Genomic DNA, 17,089 nt, shown 5'->3' on the forward strand with positions numbered 1-17,089 from the left:
GTCCATTGTCTGAGAGATGGTTGTGAGGAGCAGAAATGGGACCCCACCATCCATTGTCTGAGAGATAGGTGGGATGAGCTAAGACTCCACTGTCCACTGTCTGAGAGATGGTTGTGAGCAGCTGAAATGGGACTTCTCTGACCATTGTCTGAGAGAGGGTTTTGAGGAGCTGAAATGGGACTCCACCATCCACTGCCTGAGAAATGGGTGGGAGGAGTTGAGATAAGACTCCAAGGTCCATTATCTCAAAGACTGATGTGAGGAGTTGCTCTCCATTATCCCAAGGATTGCTACCAGGCATGGGCAGTGGAAGAGCTAGCTGCAAGACCAGCAAAACTGGATGCATGTGACCCACCAGGACTGTGCAGTATGTGACATTAAGGACAGAGGTACTTCCCCTTAACTTATTACAAAAGGGGAAAAAGGTAATTGCTGTGGGGCCACCAACTACTGAAGAGAACTATGGACCCTTGGGACACCACTGGATCCATGGTGTTGACTATGTCTGCACCCTGAATGATTGCTTAATCTCTATCCTTTATTCTGACCTATTATTATCTATCTTTTTTTATAATAATCTTTTTATATAATAAATGAAGAGACTGATTGTGGTACTTGACCTCATTTGCATCTTAATTTCACTCTGGGGCTCACGAGGAAAGTATGTCCAACACCAAGTTTTATCCAGTTGGACCTTGACAGGTATTCATAAAGCTACTTTTAGAAATCACTTTTAAAAGTGCTACATGTCTCCCTAGGGCAGGGGTAAACACTGAAAATAGCAGAACAAAACATTCAAATATGTTCTTGCTTTCTGCCTTTACAGGATTATTATACATGAGCCTTTTGCACAGATCTAAGAAATGTGTTTCTTCAAATGAAAAAACAACAGTATAAAACACAAACATGCTACATGTTAAAGATTCAAGTATCATCACTATAAAGATTTTTAATTGGGTGAAGGTATCCAATATTACATATTCATAAAATTTAAAATGTCATACACCAGACATTTTAGATGGGCAAAACTCACAGGTCAGACATCAAAAAAATGAGCAAATGTTAATACTTAGAACAAACTGGGGGTGGGGAGAATAAAAATATAGGATAATTTTGAGATGAGGCACAAGGTAGTCAGGGGGAAAGGAAGGAACATGTATGTGTGTGTTGCTGCTCTCTGACAGCCTTCAAGCAGAGCAGGACAGGACAAAGTTTGAAGTGGAAGGGCACCACCGCTCTTAAGGGCTCAACCCACCAGACCACACTTCCTTGATGTCTTTGTTACAGCGGAATGTCACTAGCAGGGGATCTCTTCAGAACTGCTAGCAGCAATCCCCACAGCTTTCTCTTCTTGTGGCACTACCCATCATTTGTTCTGCAACTCAGAATCACAAAAGACCAGTGTCAGCAGATCATAAACAATTACTTCAAGAGCTGTAATCCATCTTCTATGAGCAAGCAACACACAGTGGACTTGTACCAACCCCACTGGTGCCAAGGAATAGGTAGGATCTTGGTATTAGTATAATCAAATGATTGGCTTAATAATGGATAAAGACATGAAGCATCAGTTTCAAACTAGCTGCAGTTTACCCTCAAACAGTCAGAATCATATAATTGCATCCCAAACGAAGAATCTGTGGGCCAGAGCAATCAACTTCTAGCCAGGTCCATCACGGCTGGAGGGAAGATCAGCGCTCATCAGCTGGCAATTCTGAAACAAGTCCATTCCTCACTGACTGCTGAAACACCAGCCAACTCACTGCAGTCAGACTCATGTGGTCTCATTACCTTGATAACTTGCTTTTAGCACTAATGTACTTTAATACAGACAAAAACAGGGCAGGGAGCAATAACTGGAAGCACCAAAGTTTACTTTCAGATTTTTGAAACACTGTGCTTTGGTACTGGTTTCAAATAAATGTTTCCAATATTCCTGAAATTGACACATCTTTATTTTGTCTGATCAAAATATCTATGTGTGTGAAAAAAACAGGAAGTGAAAGGTGGCCTTGAGACACACTAGTTCTGAGTGTGTCCAGCTCTCCTCCAAAGAAAATCTCCCTGATGGTGTCCTGTACGAGCACAGGATTCATGTCCTTTATTAGGCACTTCAGTGAAAAAGACACCAGTAATGTTCTGGAGGAAACACAGCCAGAAACACAGTCCAGAATGGAGAAACAGACATCCAAGCTACAAGTCACACACAACAGAGCAGCAGCTTAATTAGATACAACTCAATACTGAATAGTCCCAGAAATGTGAGGGTCCTGCTTTGACAAGCCCAAAAATATTGCTCTGTGTTTTTCCAAACACAGTATCTTGTTTCTTCCACGTCCCACCCCCCCAAGACAAAAGAGAAAGTAAGGCTAAAACAATACTGTAACACCATTAGAGAGAAAACACAATTTTGCAGAAATATGTTTTCATAAAAAAATGCCAAAATGAAATGACTGAGCAGCTGTAGCATGCTCTTCAAGTTAATTTGGGTAATACACACACTGATAGAAGCTAATCTCAGCTTTTCTAACAACTATAGGCACAGTTCACTTAGTTTTACTTAACTGAGAACAGAAGTGCTTAATCAATTAGTACACTGTAATAAACTAGTTTTATAAGCCACATTTATGACTGGAATACTCTTAGATATGTAATAAATTAAGAAAATATGAGAGTATCTTGACCTTTAGATAAGTCCTGAGGAGGGAAAGGTAACTGTGTAAGATTTAGCATCACCGATAACTAGAGGATTTAAATGAAAAACTGTTGTGTGCATATAGGTAGATAAGAAAAAAACGTCCACTGTTCACTCCATGCCACCCAATTGCTTTCAGCTTTTAGATGGATACAACCATAGTTCATTTCTGTACATGTCAAGCAAAGTAGAACATCCTTAACAGAGCAGGAAATGAAGTTTTATTTGTTGCACAAAATAAATCAACAAAAATGTAATGTCTGTTGATGACAATGAAACCACTAACATATGCACTCGGGACTCTGATCTATTCTGTCCACCAGATGCTCCCTCCTTGTGGAAGACTGGTAAAAAGAATTAGAGAGTTCATTGTGGCTTAAGCAGATTTTTCTCATGCTGTTAAGTGTTTTTCTAAAGTTTTACTGCAAAATCCCAATGTTCTTCACGATTGTAAGCAAGTATCTAGGATGAACAGCCTATAGCCCACAGGCCATATGTAGTATGGCAGGACAATTCATCTAGCTTGTTCCCTTTGGCCTCCTCTCCTAAAGAGCCTCAGCTGCACACCAGATGACTGTTCTGGAGCAGGCAGCCTGCTCCCCACGACCATTTTATCTCAGAGGCTTGTAGCCTCTCCCCCATCATATAATGAGCCCATATTTAAATACACGCTGGGAAAAGGGTTGAAGAGCTTCCAGGAAAGATGGCCGCTTCCCACTGCCAGAACAATGCATTTACCCCACAGCCCTGTCACTGTCCACATCTGAGGAACATATGGGAAAGAGGTCTATGAGGAACAGGCTGAGTGATTTGTATGGAGTCAGCAGCACACTTGTCTGCCCACTTTCTCAGATCTTCATCAGGCCCTGCTGGGGAAAAACTGCAGGGCAGAAAGCTTAAACACCTGGAATCCAGTAGAAACGTAAAGGCTTCCAGGAGGCAGCAGAACTACACACATACACAACACAGTCCAGATGATACTCACCTACAGAAAGTGTCCCAGAAGCCACAAAATACAACACTCTTCTGCCACTGGGAATAAAAAGCAAACCAAAGAGCAGCCCACCCACCCAAAGGACTGGAACACAACTGCTCCCAACAGCAGACAGCAGGGCAGCACTTACAGGAGACTACTCAGCTCACAGAACCGCATGGAAAACCACTGTGGTTTGTTGGACAGTAGTCCCCTATTATTCACACGATTGTAAAATATCAGCGTTAATAAGCTTTAGGCTTAATTCTAAATAATTATACATTAGTGCTGCTGCAGCAGCTTTTAGCTCATTTCAGGGAATCCTCACTAACCTGAAATACTGGATAATGCTGACAGGCTAACAAGAAAGGGGAAAAAAAAGAAAAGAAAAATTTAAAAAGGTGCTTTGCTGTCTAATGAAACCAAAACACATTTTCAGCTTGAACTGAAAACACTTGCAAATTGAGCAACTGCAATCAGTAGAGCCCCTTACATGACAAAATCTTCCAGAAGAATGAGTCATGCATATAAAATAAAAACGTGTAAAGCAGCTCTGTGTTATTCATCCTCCAATTAGGTGCAATGTGGAAGGACTCATATTGAAAAAGAAGGACAACACCCAACAGCATTCAGGGCTCTTTAGACCTTTGTGTTTTGACCAACAGCCCTACTAGACACCAGCCGAAGTTGACAGGTGCCTGGGTAAATGAAACCAAATGAGGATCCTCAGTAAGCCAAGGTCACAGCCTCAGGACATGGTTTCTCAGAACCACTAAACAAACATGCCAAAGAGAGGACAGAAGGAAAAAAAAAAAAAAGAAGAAAAATCATATACCTCAATAGAGGGATCAAGTTTGTTCCATTTTCTCCAGAGGTAAAGAAAGAAATATTTACAGTTAAAGTTCATGTTTATTTAACAGTTGGAGTTAAATCAGGAAGTTGACTGAGACAATTGGATAGTCCAGAGTATTGCCAACAGCACAGTAGAATTTCCTTGGGGTTCTAAGACCTCTAAAAAACGGTAAGACAGGGATTTTTTTCTTCAAAGAGCAAGTGCCCATTTAAACGTGAACATTTCCCTGTTCTTTGGAAGAAGTACAGCTCACTGGGATAAGAGTTTATTACGGCCCGTAAAGCGTTAAAAATAAAATACAATCTATATCAGTTATGCATCAAAATTATTTAGCAGGGACCACTCTAAGTGCAGGTACTATAAGGTAAGTCACAAGCAAAAGGTGAATAAAGGGAATTTTTCTGCTTAAGTTTAATAACTGTATCTAATAAATTATAATTGAATCACACCCTTTCAGAGAAAATACCACTCCTTCCAAAAGGAACAAGCTATAATTTCAGAGTATACTTTGTACATGAAAGAATTAAGAGTATTTTGTCGTTTGGAATTTTAAGATGCTTTTACCAAAGGTGGATAAATTACAGGTTTTTTCCACTACAAAATCTGTAATCATGCCCATTCTGAAATAGTAGGGTTTGCTATAATGAGGAGCTAAAATACATTCCAACAAATTTAACTATGCTTTAATCTATCAACAAATGAGGAAAAACTACTTCCTCTCCAAGGAAATATTTTTAAATGCATTACCTCACCTCATTCCCTGTTAAACCACACCAATCCAAACTCTTCACCTGGCTACATAAAACAAAGCTGGATTGTAGGGTCCTGATTTGATGTCAGCTGGACTGGGACAAATCTGGAATTACTCCAAAGTAAATCAATTGAGGTATTCCAGACCTACGCCAGGGAAAGCTGAATCAGAATCCGACCCTAGACTTCTAGGAATTATGCCAAAGATGATATATAAATCCTTTCACCCTATAGCTTGGAACAAAGACACTGACTATTGGCACTGCATTCCCTCGCTGCAAGTAGTTCAGAAAAAAAGCAAAGTAAAAATCAGTAAAGGTACAAGGATTACTCTTAATCTTTCTACTTTATACACCTGTATCTACACAGCAGAACAGCTTCTCTGTACTTTATAAAAAGAAATACACCACTTACATGTTAGTATTTGCATTTGCCTTAGTAAAGCTATTTATTTTCTAGAATATAAATCAGCAAGGTTGTAGTATCTAGTTTCAACTCCTATATCTACTTGCCCACCTGCAGAATTAAAATAAATAAATACTTTTGTTGGTTTCTACTTTCAGTAATCGAGTGTATCAAAAAAGTTTTTTTCTACCTACTAATCTCTTGACTGTTTTTTTCCAGAAACGTACCACATTCAGCTGCCCTAACAGTAATTCCAGTGTATTCATCCTCAAATCCACCACAGCTTTGAGATCTACAGCTTACTCCAAAGTTCTAAAAGGCAAGTTACAATGGTCACCGCTACATGTTTAACTTATTATGCCATTCATTTTCTTGCAAAGATGGTCCATAAAAGAACTCCAGAAGAAAAAATGGTTTGGCTGGTTTGAGGGAAGGAAGAAAACAAGTTGAACATACACTGACTACCATTCAGCTGGGCACAGGTGAGAGTGTCTGTCCACAAAACAGTCAGAAAAGAGCTTTACTCTGCTACCATTGCCTTACGAAAAAGTGGAGTAACAGGGAAATTATGACTACGCAAATCAACTGTGTACTAGGTGCTATGAATGTTTCTTGTCCCAGCTGTTCCACTTTACCCTCAAGCAATAATGAAAAGCAGTTGGATAGAAAGCTGCCTTTAACATGCATTTATACACACACACACACGTACGCAGAAAGAACCAGCTTTCTACACCAGTGCAGCACAACAGGTAAATAGGTCTGATGCTTCCTTACTTGTTAAGTATCTAAAGCAGTAAGTAGGAAATAGGGAACTACAGTTTTAACTGAGTAAAAGAAACATCAGCTTCCTCTGAAACAAAAACTTCTCCCCTCCACATGGGCAACACGACTGAACTGTCAACTTCTGATATATTTCACAGGTAAAGTGGGAATAACAGAAGTGGGAGATGTATGGATGTGTCAAATAAATGTGTAAGAAGCAGCTCACTAAAATGAAATTGTATGGTAGGACTCATACAGAGATGAGCACAGAAACATGACTACCCATGCAGAAAAGAGAAGCACTTGCTTTTGGTTAAAATAAACAACACATATTTTGTTAACAGTGGCATTTAGCATACATTTATAAGTTCTCATGGGCATGACTAAAGAGAAATGTGCACATTTGGGGGTCAAGGAGCTTTACTGGCTGTTGGTGTACATAGTTTGATTTCCTTTTTTTTTTAATAGAACATAAATTGCCACTGGCAAGTTACAGCCAAATACAAGAATCCATTTTAGAGAATGTTATAGAAGCAAAAATAAAAGAGGAAGGAGGGAGAGAAGAGAGGGAGAGAAATGGGTAAAAATGACTATTACTCATTCCCTATTTGGTAACAATAAAATATTATCAACAATATGCACGTTTCCACAACTAAGACCTGGTGAAACACTTTAGCCAGGACATATTCCCAGCAGGGTTTGCAGCTTCTACACCAACAAATCTCTACCCATAATACATTCCAGTTCCTGGCAAAGTCTTATATATTGACATCTAGCACTTGTTTTCAGAAACAGCAGCATGTATCAAATAAGCTCAGAACACTTCAATTTTCATCAAAGACTTATTTTCCACCAACAATACTATTGAGAAAAATCATACGAACCTGTTTATGAACATATGTTGATTTAACGCTAAATTTTGAGATTCTGAATTCTCACCGTATTATTTCCCAATCAGCTCAGTTTTGAAAAAGGACATAGTCTGCTTCCTCATTCCCTATGTTGAGCTGAAACTGCAAAGTGCATTGACACAGCACTGAAAAGACAGACATCCTGTCCTGAATAATCTCTAGTCCCAGAAAACAACTGCAGCCCAGAAAGCCAAAAGTATCTCTGGCTGCATCAAACCAGCAGGTCGAAGGAGGTGATCCTGCCCCTCTACGCCTGTGAGACCCCAGTTGGAGCACTGTGTGAAATTCTGGTGACCCGAACATAAGAAGGACATGAAGCTGTTGGAACAACTCCAGAGAAGGGCCAGGAGGATGATCAGAGAAAGTTGGGGCTGTTCAGCCTGGAGAAGAGAATCTGTGTGGTGACCTCACAGCAGCCTTCCAGTATCTGAAGGGGGCTTACAAGGATGCTGGAGAGGAACTCTCCATTAGGGACTGTAGTGACAGGACAAGGGGTAACAGGTTAAAACTTAAGCAGGCAAAATTCAGGTTGATATAAAGAAGTTCTTTAGTGTCAGGGTGGTGAGGCACTGGAACAGGTTGCCCAAGCAAGTTGTGAATGCTTCATCCCTGGCAGTGCCCAAGGCCAGGTTGGATGGAGTCTTCGGTGAACTGGTTTAGTGTGCAGTGTCCCTGCCTGTGGCAGGGGGGTTGGAACTAGATGATCTTAAGGCCTTTCCAACCCTAACTATTCTATGATTCTATGATATGAGCTATGTCATTCGGTCTGGGGTACGTTCTACCCATCCAGAAAATTACTAACAGAATTTCCATACTCACATTCTCCAGTCGTGGACAGCAGAATGACTCAAGTATTGTCAGATTTTAAACTTTGCTACTGAAAGTAAGCTTTTCTGGGATATCTGAAGCTGAAACAAATGAATTATCATTTCTTGCCTTATAGGTTAAAACAGATTCAGTCAAACTGCTATGCTTTCTGTGTAGCTGTGATTCCAGGGTGCTTTCCATAGACAACATCTCAGTCATGAAATAAATCTCAAAATTATTGAACATGTTCATCATAATTTACAATTCTTAATCCCACTCACCTTCTATGAAAGGTAAGATTTTGGGGTGATTATTGGTCTATAAAACTTAGAAACAACTCGGCCTTAATGGATCCAAGTGACAATACCCTGGTCCTTTCCTTTAGTGCTTGAATAACAAAGAAAATTTTCAACCCTTGGTGGAGTTGCAAGGGAAGATGCTAGTGGATTTTTAATGGTTTCTGATTTATATTAGTGACATGTGTCCAATGCATTCATCTTAATAGCCTGTAAACACTAGGAGACAATGTGCAATTAAATGTTTGCATCTTTCCTATTTGGAGGCAGCAGGTTCCAGCAAAAGAGCAGGATGATGTCCTGCATAAGACCAACTAACTTTAAAATGCATGCTCCAAACATTCCTTGTGCTAAGCTCACAGTTTCTATCAGATTTATGATGTTAAGTGCCTACTTTTGTAAATATGCTAGGATTCTATAGCAAGACAGAGATGACTCTAGAAGAGCTCTCTTGAAAATGCACATATCCTGCAAACATCCTGTTAAAAATCAAACTTTACCTGCTAAATGAAGAAAATTGGAGTTGCAGCCTCTGCAGCTGCAGGGCTGCTTAACAGCCTACAGGAAGGTCATATATTAAAAGTGAGGTGCACAGCTAGCACCACACAAGCACCTGAAAAAGAGCTCAGTCTCCAAACCTGGGACATTGATTTGGGAGTTAAAATGAAGTTTACGTGTAGTTAGACGCATAAAGAATTAAAATATTAACATATATAACACATATTTATACATAAGTAAATATAACCATATCCAGGGCTGCATCAAAAGGAGCATGACCAGCAGGTCGAAGGAGGTGGTCCTGCTCCTCTACTCTGCTCTGGTGAGACCTCACTTGGAGTATTGTGTGCAGTTCTGGTGTCCTCAGCATAAAAAGGACATGGAACTGTTGGAACAAGTCCAGAGAAGGACCACGAGGATGATCAGGGGACTGGAGCACCTCCTGTATGAAGACAGGCTGAGGGAGTTGGGGCTGTTCAGCCTGGAGAAGGCTGTGTGGAGACCTCACAGCAGCCTTCCAGTATCTGAAGGGGGCCTATAGGGATGCTGGGGAGGGACTCTTCATTAGGGACTGTAGTGATAGGACAAGGGGTAACGGGTTAAAACTTAAACAGGGGAAGTTTACACTGGATATAAGGAAGAAGTTCTTTAGTGTAAGGGTGGTGAGGCACTGGAATGGGTTGCCCAGCGAAGCTGTGAACGCTCCACCACTGGCAGTGTTCAAGGCCAGGTTGGACAGAGCCTTGGATGACATGGTTTAGTGTGCGGTGTCCCTGCCCATGGCAGGGGGTTTGGAACTAGATGATCCTAAGGTCCTTTCCAACCCTAACTATTCTATGATTCTATGATTCTGTCCTTAATTTTAAAGGGCAAGCAGACTAATTTTTTGAGGGTAATGGGTTGTTTAAAACTTCAGAAGTGTTCTTTCCTCTTTGCGTAGGCCACATTTCCCAACACACAACAGACATCTTAAAAAGGCAATTAGTCAAAGCCAATATACCTTAATAGTACTAAAAACCAAATTATCTTTAATTCTGAAGATTTAAATTTTAGAAAACAAAAAATGCAATTTAGAACAGATGACAGGAAACCTAGTCCATACGTCTATCAAACCAACTGTATGAGTATATCAAAAGATATAAAGCACCACAAATCACAAGGCACCTAGGGAATTTGAGGTCTTGAACTTCAAAACCCCAGCAGTTGACATTTTTACTTCTGGAAGAAACTTGTTTTTAAACAGTGGTCCTCCACCAATATAGCAACTTAAGATAATCTATACATGTCAAATTAGCTTTAGAGCTACTAGCACTGCATTGCTAAGACTGTCTTTTGATCATTTCTGGAAACTGAAGCAAACCATCAGTTTAGAAAGAGCCAATTCAGAGAAGAGAGGCAGCAATAAAAACAGGATTTTTAGAGCTATACTTCCAAAATGTGAAAAGCAGAAATATTTGCTCTTTACCAGCACTTGAGTTAGATTCCCACAGCACACATGAGCACAAAACAAAGAGTGGCACCACTTATGAGGTGTCTATGCACCGTAATGAGACTATACTTTGATATCTGTCAATATGAAGGGCATCAGGACTTCACTTGTTCATGCCTAAGAAAGAAATTTCATGATGACAGTCTGAAGTGCAGCTGCACTGCTTAGTTGTGCCAGTATTCATTACCTTCCTTGTTAATCACTGCATCCTCACCTGCCTAAAATTCTTCCAATTAACTCTGAAGTTTTCTTGACAAGTGATCTCATACCAGAAGGTTCTGCTCTATACACAGACTTCCAGACACTGCTGGAAGTAGGATATGAATATTAATTTGCCATCTCCTGTCCATGCCAAATACATAAATATCAAGTGCTGGTACTTGCCTGCAAAACAGGACCTGCTTGACTACCACAGTTAGTTTTCTTCTAGTTTAAGAGAAATTACATTCTGAGGGAGCAAGTACAGACTGTTTGCAGAACATTTGCTACTAAAATCATTATAAAAATTGAGAGTGATAAAAATCTATCATTCTGGAAGCTTAGATTCTGCTTTCTTACCTTTTTCCTCAACCCCTGGATACGAGGAACATACACTTTTACTACAGTCTCGGAAGATGCTAGGGGGTGTGTTTTCATAAAGGAGAAGAGAGGAAAATAAAAGAAGTGGTGTTTGCTCCATGTCAGTTAAGGAGATGTTTTGTGAGATTACTAATGGCACAGACAAGCTAACTATAAAGAGCAGAGAAGTAGGCACTAAGTGTGGGTTAGAGAGATTTTATGAACCAAGTCAGACAGTACAACATCTGAAAAGACCCACAGCTGGTCTAGTAGGATTCACCATGCCCCTAATCTGAGACTACACCATGGCTGGTGATCACGGAACACTGATTCTATTAAAAACTTGCACAAGGCAATGGCTCTTATTAATTTCAGTTAACTGCTGGAGCACATTACCATGCTCCTAGAATACATTTTCCTTCAAGTTTCATCCAAGAGGGATCCAGCTCATTAGTTCCAAGACCAACCCACAACATAGGCCAAAGCACAGTAAGACCAGACAGCCGGATTTTTTCAAAAGCACAAATTTTATCTGAGCTACAGCATAAAGAGGTACACAGGTAAGGTCTTGTTCAGAAAGCAACAGGCAAGCTGAGAAAAGGCAACATTTACTCACTAGATACTACTGCTCCAACTGCTACAGGCACTGAAGGGAAAACTGTAACTCTACACATAGCTCCCGGCAGCTTCCTTATCTTGCAACACCAGCACTAGCACAGAGCCATACCCTTGCCTTGTAGTCTGTTCATTACACTTGCAATTTGCAAAGTGCATCCATTTGAACATAAAAAAACCACAAACAAACAAACCCACAACCTATTCAAAATCATTGCTATTACACAATCTCAATACATTTTGAGATAACAACCAGGCTGATTTTAGAATCATAGAACATTTAGGTTGGAAAGGACCTTTAAGATCATCTAGTCCAACCATTAATAGTTTTGACAATATCCTTCTTGAACTGCATTCAAAAATCCGACCTCCTTAGCAAGAATATAGCCCCAACTATATTTTTGACGGCTTTTCTGTTCCTGAATCCGGTTCCACAGAAAATATGCCTGACATAGTGTACTTGGCCTCTCTTTTTAGAGATGTATAATGTTGACATTTGCAGGCCTAAGTATTTCAAGGACTGAAACTATCAAGTTTTAAATCTTTCTAACAAGCATTTAATTTTCAGCCAGTTGGAAACTGCTTAGAAGACAAGCTGGCAGAAAGAAAGGAAAACATATCTTGTTTCCATCTTCCATGTACATGTGTACTGTCATGATAAACTGGGGGAATGTTACAACAACCACAAAGTTCAGTCGCAGCGGGCACTCCTACATTCCCTGTCGTGCCTGGTCATCTACAGTTTGTGTGGTCAGAAAAGCACCCGAAATTACTAAAATGGTAACAGGGACTTAGGTAAGCAAGCCAGCTATTCAGGTTGAGGCAATGCTATGGCAGTGGACTGACTTGTACAGCTAGAGTATTAAGAAATGTGTTCACAGGCATCTGAACAAATTCACAGCAAAGGCAATTTCTTCTTTTGGCAGCAGAATTACTGCAATTTACAATGTCATATACCTTGCTTTAAAAGTCTTTTCATATGAACGTGCTTAGAAGAAAAAAATAAGAGGTAAATTACATGGTCACTCTTGCTTGCCCAGCTAGAACATATGAATATTAATCCATCTGTAAGCAAAGCTGTTCAGTACCTCCTCTTCAGCCACTCACATGAAAACACTGGATATTCAAAAACAAGTGTGTGAACCAAATGCTGAGCCCTCTTCTAGCAGGTGCACTTACTGCTTCCTCTGCTGAAAGAGTAAGTTTACTAAATATTTTTGCAAGAGATTTGTAGGACATGGTATTTCTCCCTTAGAAAGATAATATCCTTGAAAGAAAATCTCCTACCTAAAACACATGTTTTCTATGAACAGTTTGATGTGAGAAGAACTCTTCAGACTAGAGTTCTTGACAGAAAATGGCATAAAATCCAACCAAAGGCTCTGCCAAAACTTCCTAAACCTTTGGAAAAGATTCAACTACTTAAAGTCCAATTTACATATAGGATTTTTTCCATTTAAAGTAATATGCAAAACTGTTCTTATTACTTACATACACTTCTTTGTATGCACACACACAGAAAATGGATAAAATCCCCTTTGCTATATTAAGCTATTAAAACACAAATAAAAGCAACATGAACTGGCTGCTACATGATGAATTTTGTATTAACTTCATCATTAACCTGAGATCATAACTCAACACTAGTGATCACATAGTTTGCTTCGTGTAGGACAGCTCTCGATACAACCTTCACCTTAAATTCCACATACAAGTATTAAAACTCAGTATCAGATTTACTGAATTAAAGATAACACTATGGAAATAAGTAATGAAAATATTTCACAAATGAAGACCTTGATCTTCTACATCAGCAGATGAAAAGCAGAATGGTGGGCTGCTACAAACTCAGAGTTGGTCCTCTGACTTCAAGTCTATTTTTGCTGTCACTGAACAGCATACATATATACTCAAAAGGGATAAAGAGCACTGCTTGTCCATACAGCCACATTCAACCAAACTTTTATAACCCAGGTGAGAAGGAGAAAAACAGTAAAGCACTGCCTCAGACCTAGAGCTAGCTTTACCACCTAAACCAAAAACTTCATGTAACTATACCTTCAAACACAAGCTTTCTGTCTGTACTTTCAAAGTCCTTCACAACCTGTCCGGCATACCCTATCTACCATCTTAATCATTTCCCAGTCACGATCAATTTCTACTTTTAGCATTCTTTGATGGCAGTCTCTACTGACTGTCAGATAAGAATATGTCTGCTATTCTGACAGTCATGATGATTGTGAGCTGTTTTCCACTGTTTCCACAAAGATATTACACTCCATCAAAACTTTCTTTGTAGTATCTCATAAAAAGAACAGTGCTTAATTGTCTGTATGCTGATCCAAACAACTATTCGGCTTCCCTGTGCCCATGAGCACTTGTATCTAACAGTTTTCCACGATTCCATAATTAGTTATCCTTGGGGTAAGGAAAGTTTCCATTTTCATATGCATCAGCATACTCCTGATGCGCTTTGTCCTGATTAAAGACAAGGACACAGAAGTGAAGCAGTAACACAGATAAAAAATTTCTCCTTGAATCTCCTGATTTGCATCAGTTCCAAAACTAAAACCAACAGAATTCAAGGTTGAACACAGAGAAGATTAGTCTTGTCATTAGTTGTAATATCAGGAAGGTGAACAAAACACACGCAGGCTTATCTTGGTCAATCTGCACCATATGAATTTAAAGGGGAAAAGCAATGACCTTTGAAAGGCTCAAACTTTGAAATTCACTGACAGTATCACTAATTCTACACCATGGATTTTGTATATCACTGGGCAAACTTATCAGTTATACAACATTTCTCCTTAGAAAAGGAGACTATTAGCATAAAACTAGAAGTTGAGCTATTACTGTCTGCTCCAAACTTTCATTCCAGGTAAGGAGATGCTGCAGTAGCATAAACAACAAAAAACCAACCAACCAACCTAGCACTGAAACTGAACTATGACACAGCATCAGAGTAAAAGCACAGATGTACAAAAGCATTCCCCAGGGGGCTGAAGCTCCTCAAAAACATACAAAAGGAGAGAGTTTTTTTTGCTTACAAAGAACTGTAGGGTCCACTTGACAATAGCTTCTAACAACACTGTGTATTTGAATCCCCACAGATCTTCAAAATCAATAACCTTTGAAATAGCCCCTTTCCAAAGAATACATATCACACTAAATTGAGGTCAGAAACTTTATTTTTTGCTCAGGTGAAATTATGCATGTGCTTATTAGAAGTTTGACCTGAGGAAGGAAACATGGGATCAAGCCAATCAATTTTTGAGAACTAAACTTTCTTGCTAATTACACTCTTCACTGATACGAAGTTCTTGGCAGAACAGCTCCAGTTGGTGCTAAATCCACTGAAAGTTCATTTTACTACTATGTTCCACAGATATATTTTATTTCACTCAGGTTTTTTATTCACTGATTGCAAGCATTTTTGTGACAACTGGCTTTGGCCAAGCACATTGTCACACTGGAAGTTAGAATACAAGAATCTGTCTAAACATTTTCTTTTTATAAAAAAATTTCAAATAGTAATTTAAGAAATAAAATTAAAGCTGTCAACTTTTAAAAACATATCCTCAGAAAACAGCATAAAACTGTTTTCATTTACATTCTTGTTAGTCAAAGATAATCCTCCCATGGCACAGACCCAAATTTTAGCCTCCTGAATGCACATACCACTGAATAATTTGTTCGAATGTCAGTTGCAATTTTCAAAAATCCCTTCTTGCCTCTGAATCTTAAACATCTGTAACAAATACTTGTTTTGAGAGTGCTTTACATTTGTGACACTTGACCTTTTACTGTATGCACCACAAAATTTAAGTTTCAAATACCATGCAAGCAGGAAATCTGATCATTCCAGCAGTAGCCATCTGCATGGTCCAGTATCAAATATTAGTTCTGGGTTGCACAAAGTCATAGGCTACAGATCTTCTTCTGCAGCTTCTATAATTAGTTGCAATTTGCTGCTTCTAAAACATTTCTTATGGAACATCTGGCCTCAAAATCTTACCTACCATTAGAAAAGCACTTAGCATTTGGCTGTTGGTGTGCATACATGTGTGTATATGCACACATGCACACGGAGTGAACTACAGGATGCAAGTATATGCTTTGTGGTTGGCACACATAGGTTTAGAGATTTCTATTCCAGCAACAAAAGCCTTTTAGCTCTGTAACAGTAAAAGAATATTACAAGAAATATTAAACATAATGGAAACGTGTTTTCAAATGTTTCTGCTGGCTTATGTCTAATTATTGATGTTAAATGTTAACAGCTCATCAAGCACCCTACCAAACACTTGAGAGCTTTGCACAAGCTGGAATTTTCTTTTGCATTATCCTTAATATAGCTGGAGGACTGTGTTGAAATTAAAATGTGAACAAGGCTTTAAAAAGAAAACAACCAAAAAAAAAAACAAACCAACCACAAAACCTCTCTAGGGTTAAAGCACCATACTGAATAAAAAAAAAACAAGTGCAACGTTAAAATACCAAAGTACTTTTTGTTAACTAGGTTAGACATATAACAAAATTGAGCCACTGCATATTTCAAGTTTCATTGTGTCAGAAGAAAATCCTTCCTGAGCCTGTGAAAAACAGTGTAATGGCAAATTATTGCAAGCAACAAAACAAAAAGCCCTTTGAGACCCTCTCATGTAAGAAAGCTTCTAAGTACATTCAAGCAAATACTGTAACTTCTGAAGGGAAAAAAGAATTCACTCCTGGATCTTTAAAGCACTCCTTTAATAATAACACCACATGTTTTGAAAAATGCCCAATGCTCAGTGGTGCTGCCCACAGCTGTCTCAAGCAACCAGCACTGCTCCTTGGGAGGAAGAAGTTGGAAGTGTGCAGGAAACTACATTGTTCTTGAAATACTTTTTTTGTCAAGTCGTAAGAAAATTCCAGCAAAGCACTATTAACATGCTGTTACATCTGCAAGAACACAGCTACAGCTAATAAAGAATTAAAAATAAGCATAAACAAAGATACTAGCCATGATGAGAACAATATCAGCCTCTTAAAAAAATAGCAGGGACCGCACCTTCACATGCCTGATTCTTCAGGTAGCTTTAAAGGTGACCATAGAAGCTATTATTTGCAACCTCTCAATGTTAGAAATGCATTCATCACATTTCTTACCTGAGCCCCGTCCTTTAATTTCAAGATGCATTCCATTGTATTGATGGTGATAACAACTGGCTCTGATCCCAATTTTGTCCATGGCACATGAATCCGAAGTTCATGAATATGCCCGCTTAAAAAGGTAAATGGTAGTTTCAGCTCCTAGCAACAACAAGAAGAGTGGTGAATGAACTACTGAAACACATCAAAATTCAAGGCACATTTGTAACTTAAAATAGTACAGTTCTAGCACAAAACATGTCAGAATTTATTCGGTCTCCCCACATCAGCAGTGTCAAGGCATGGGCCTTGACAACTAGCTTTACAATCACTTGCACACATAC

General features: G+C 39.1%; 1 protein-coding gene across 13 annotated transcripts in view; it reads right to left on the reverse strand.

Moving 5' to 3' along the window:
- The window catches only part of VPS13B (vacuolar protein sorting 13 homolog B), a 439,608-nt gene that overhangs the window by 415,026 nt on the left and 7,493 nt on the right, over nucleotides 1-17,089 (reverse strand). For all 13 annotated transcript variants that reach the window (XR_009742462.1, XR_009742463.1, XM_061448008.1 and 10 more), the window contains exon 2: nucleotides 16,764-16,907. Coding sequence is in view for 11 of the 13 variants with exons in the window: in XM_061448008.1 (XP_061303992.1) it covers nucleotides 16,764-16,907 (144 nt within the window). In the remaining 2 variants the exon portion in view is untranslated. The remainder of the gene's footprint in view (nucleotides 1-16,763; nucleotides 16,908-17,089) is intronic.

This window comes from Pezoporus flaviventris, unplaced genomic scaffold (assembly GCF_033815535.1).
Source record: "Pezoporus flaviventris isolate CSIRO_AGI_PZ_B2104156 unplaced genomic scaffold, CSIRO_AGI_Pfla_v1 ptg000007l, whole genome shotgun sequence".
NCBI classification, from domain to species: Eukaryota; Metazoa; Chordata; class Aves; order Psittaciformes; family Psittacidae; genus Pezoporus; species Pezoporus flaviventris.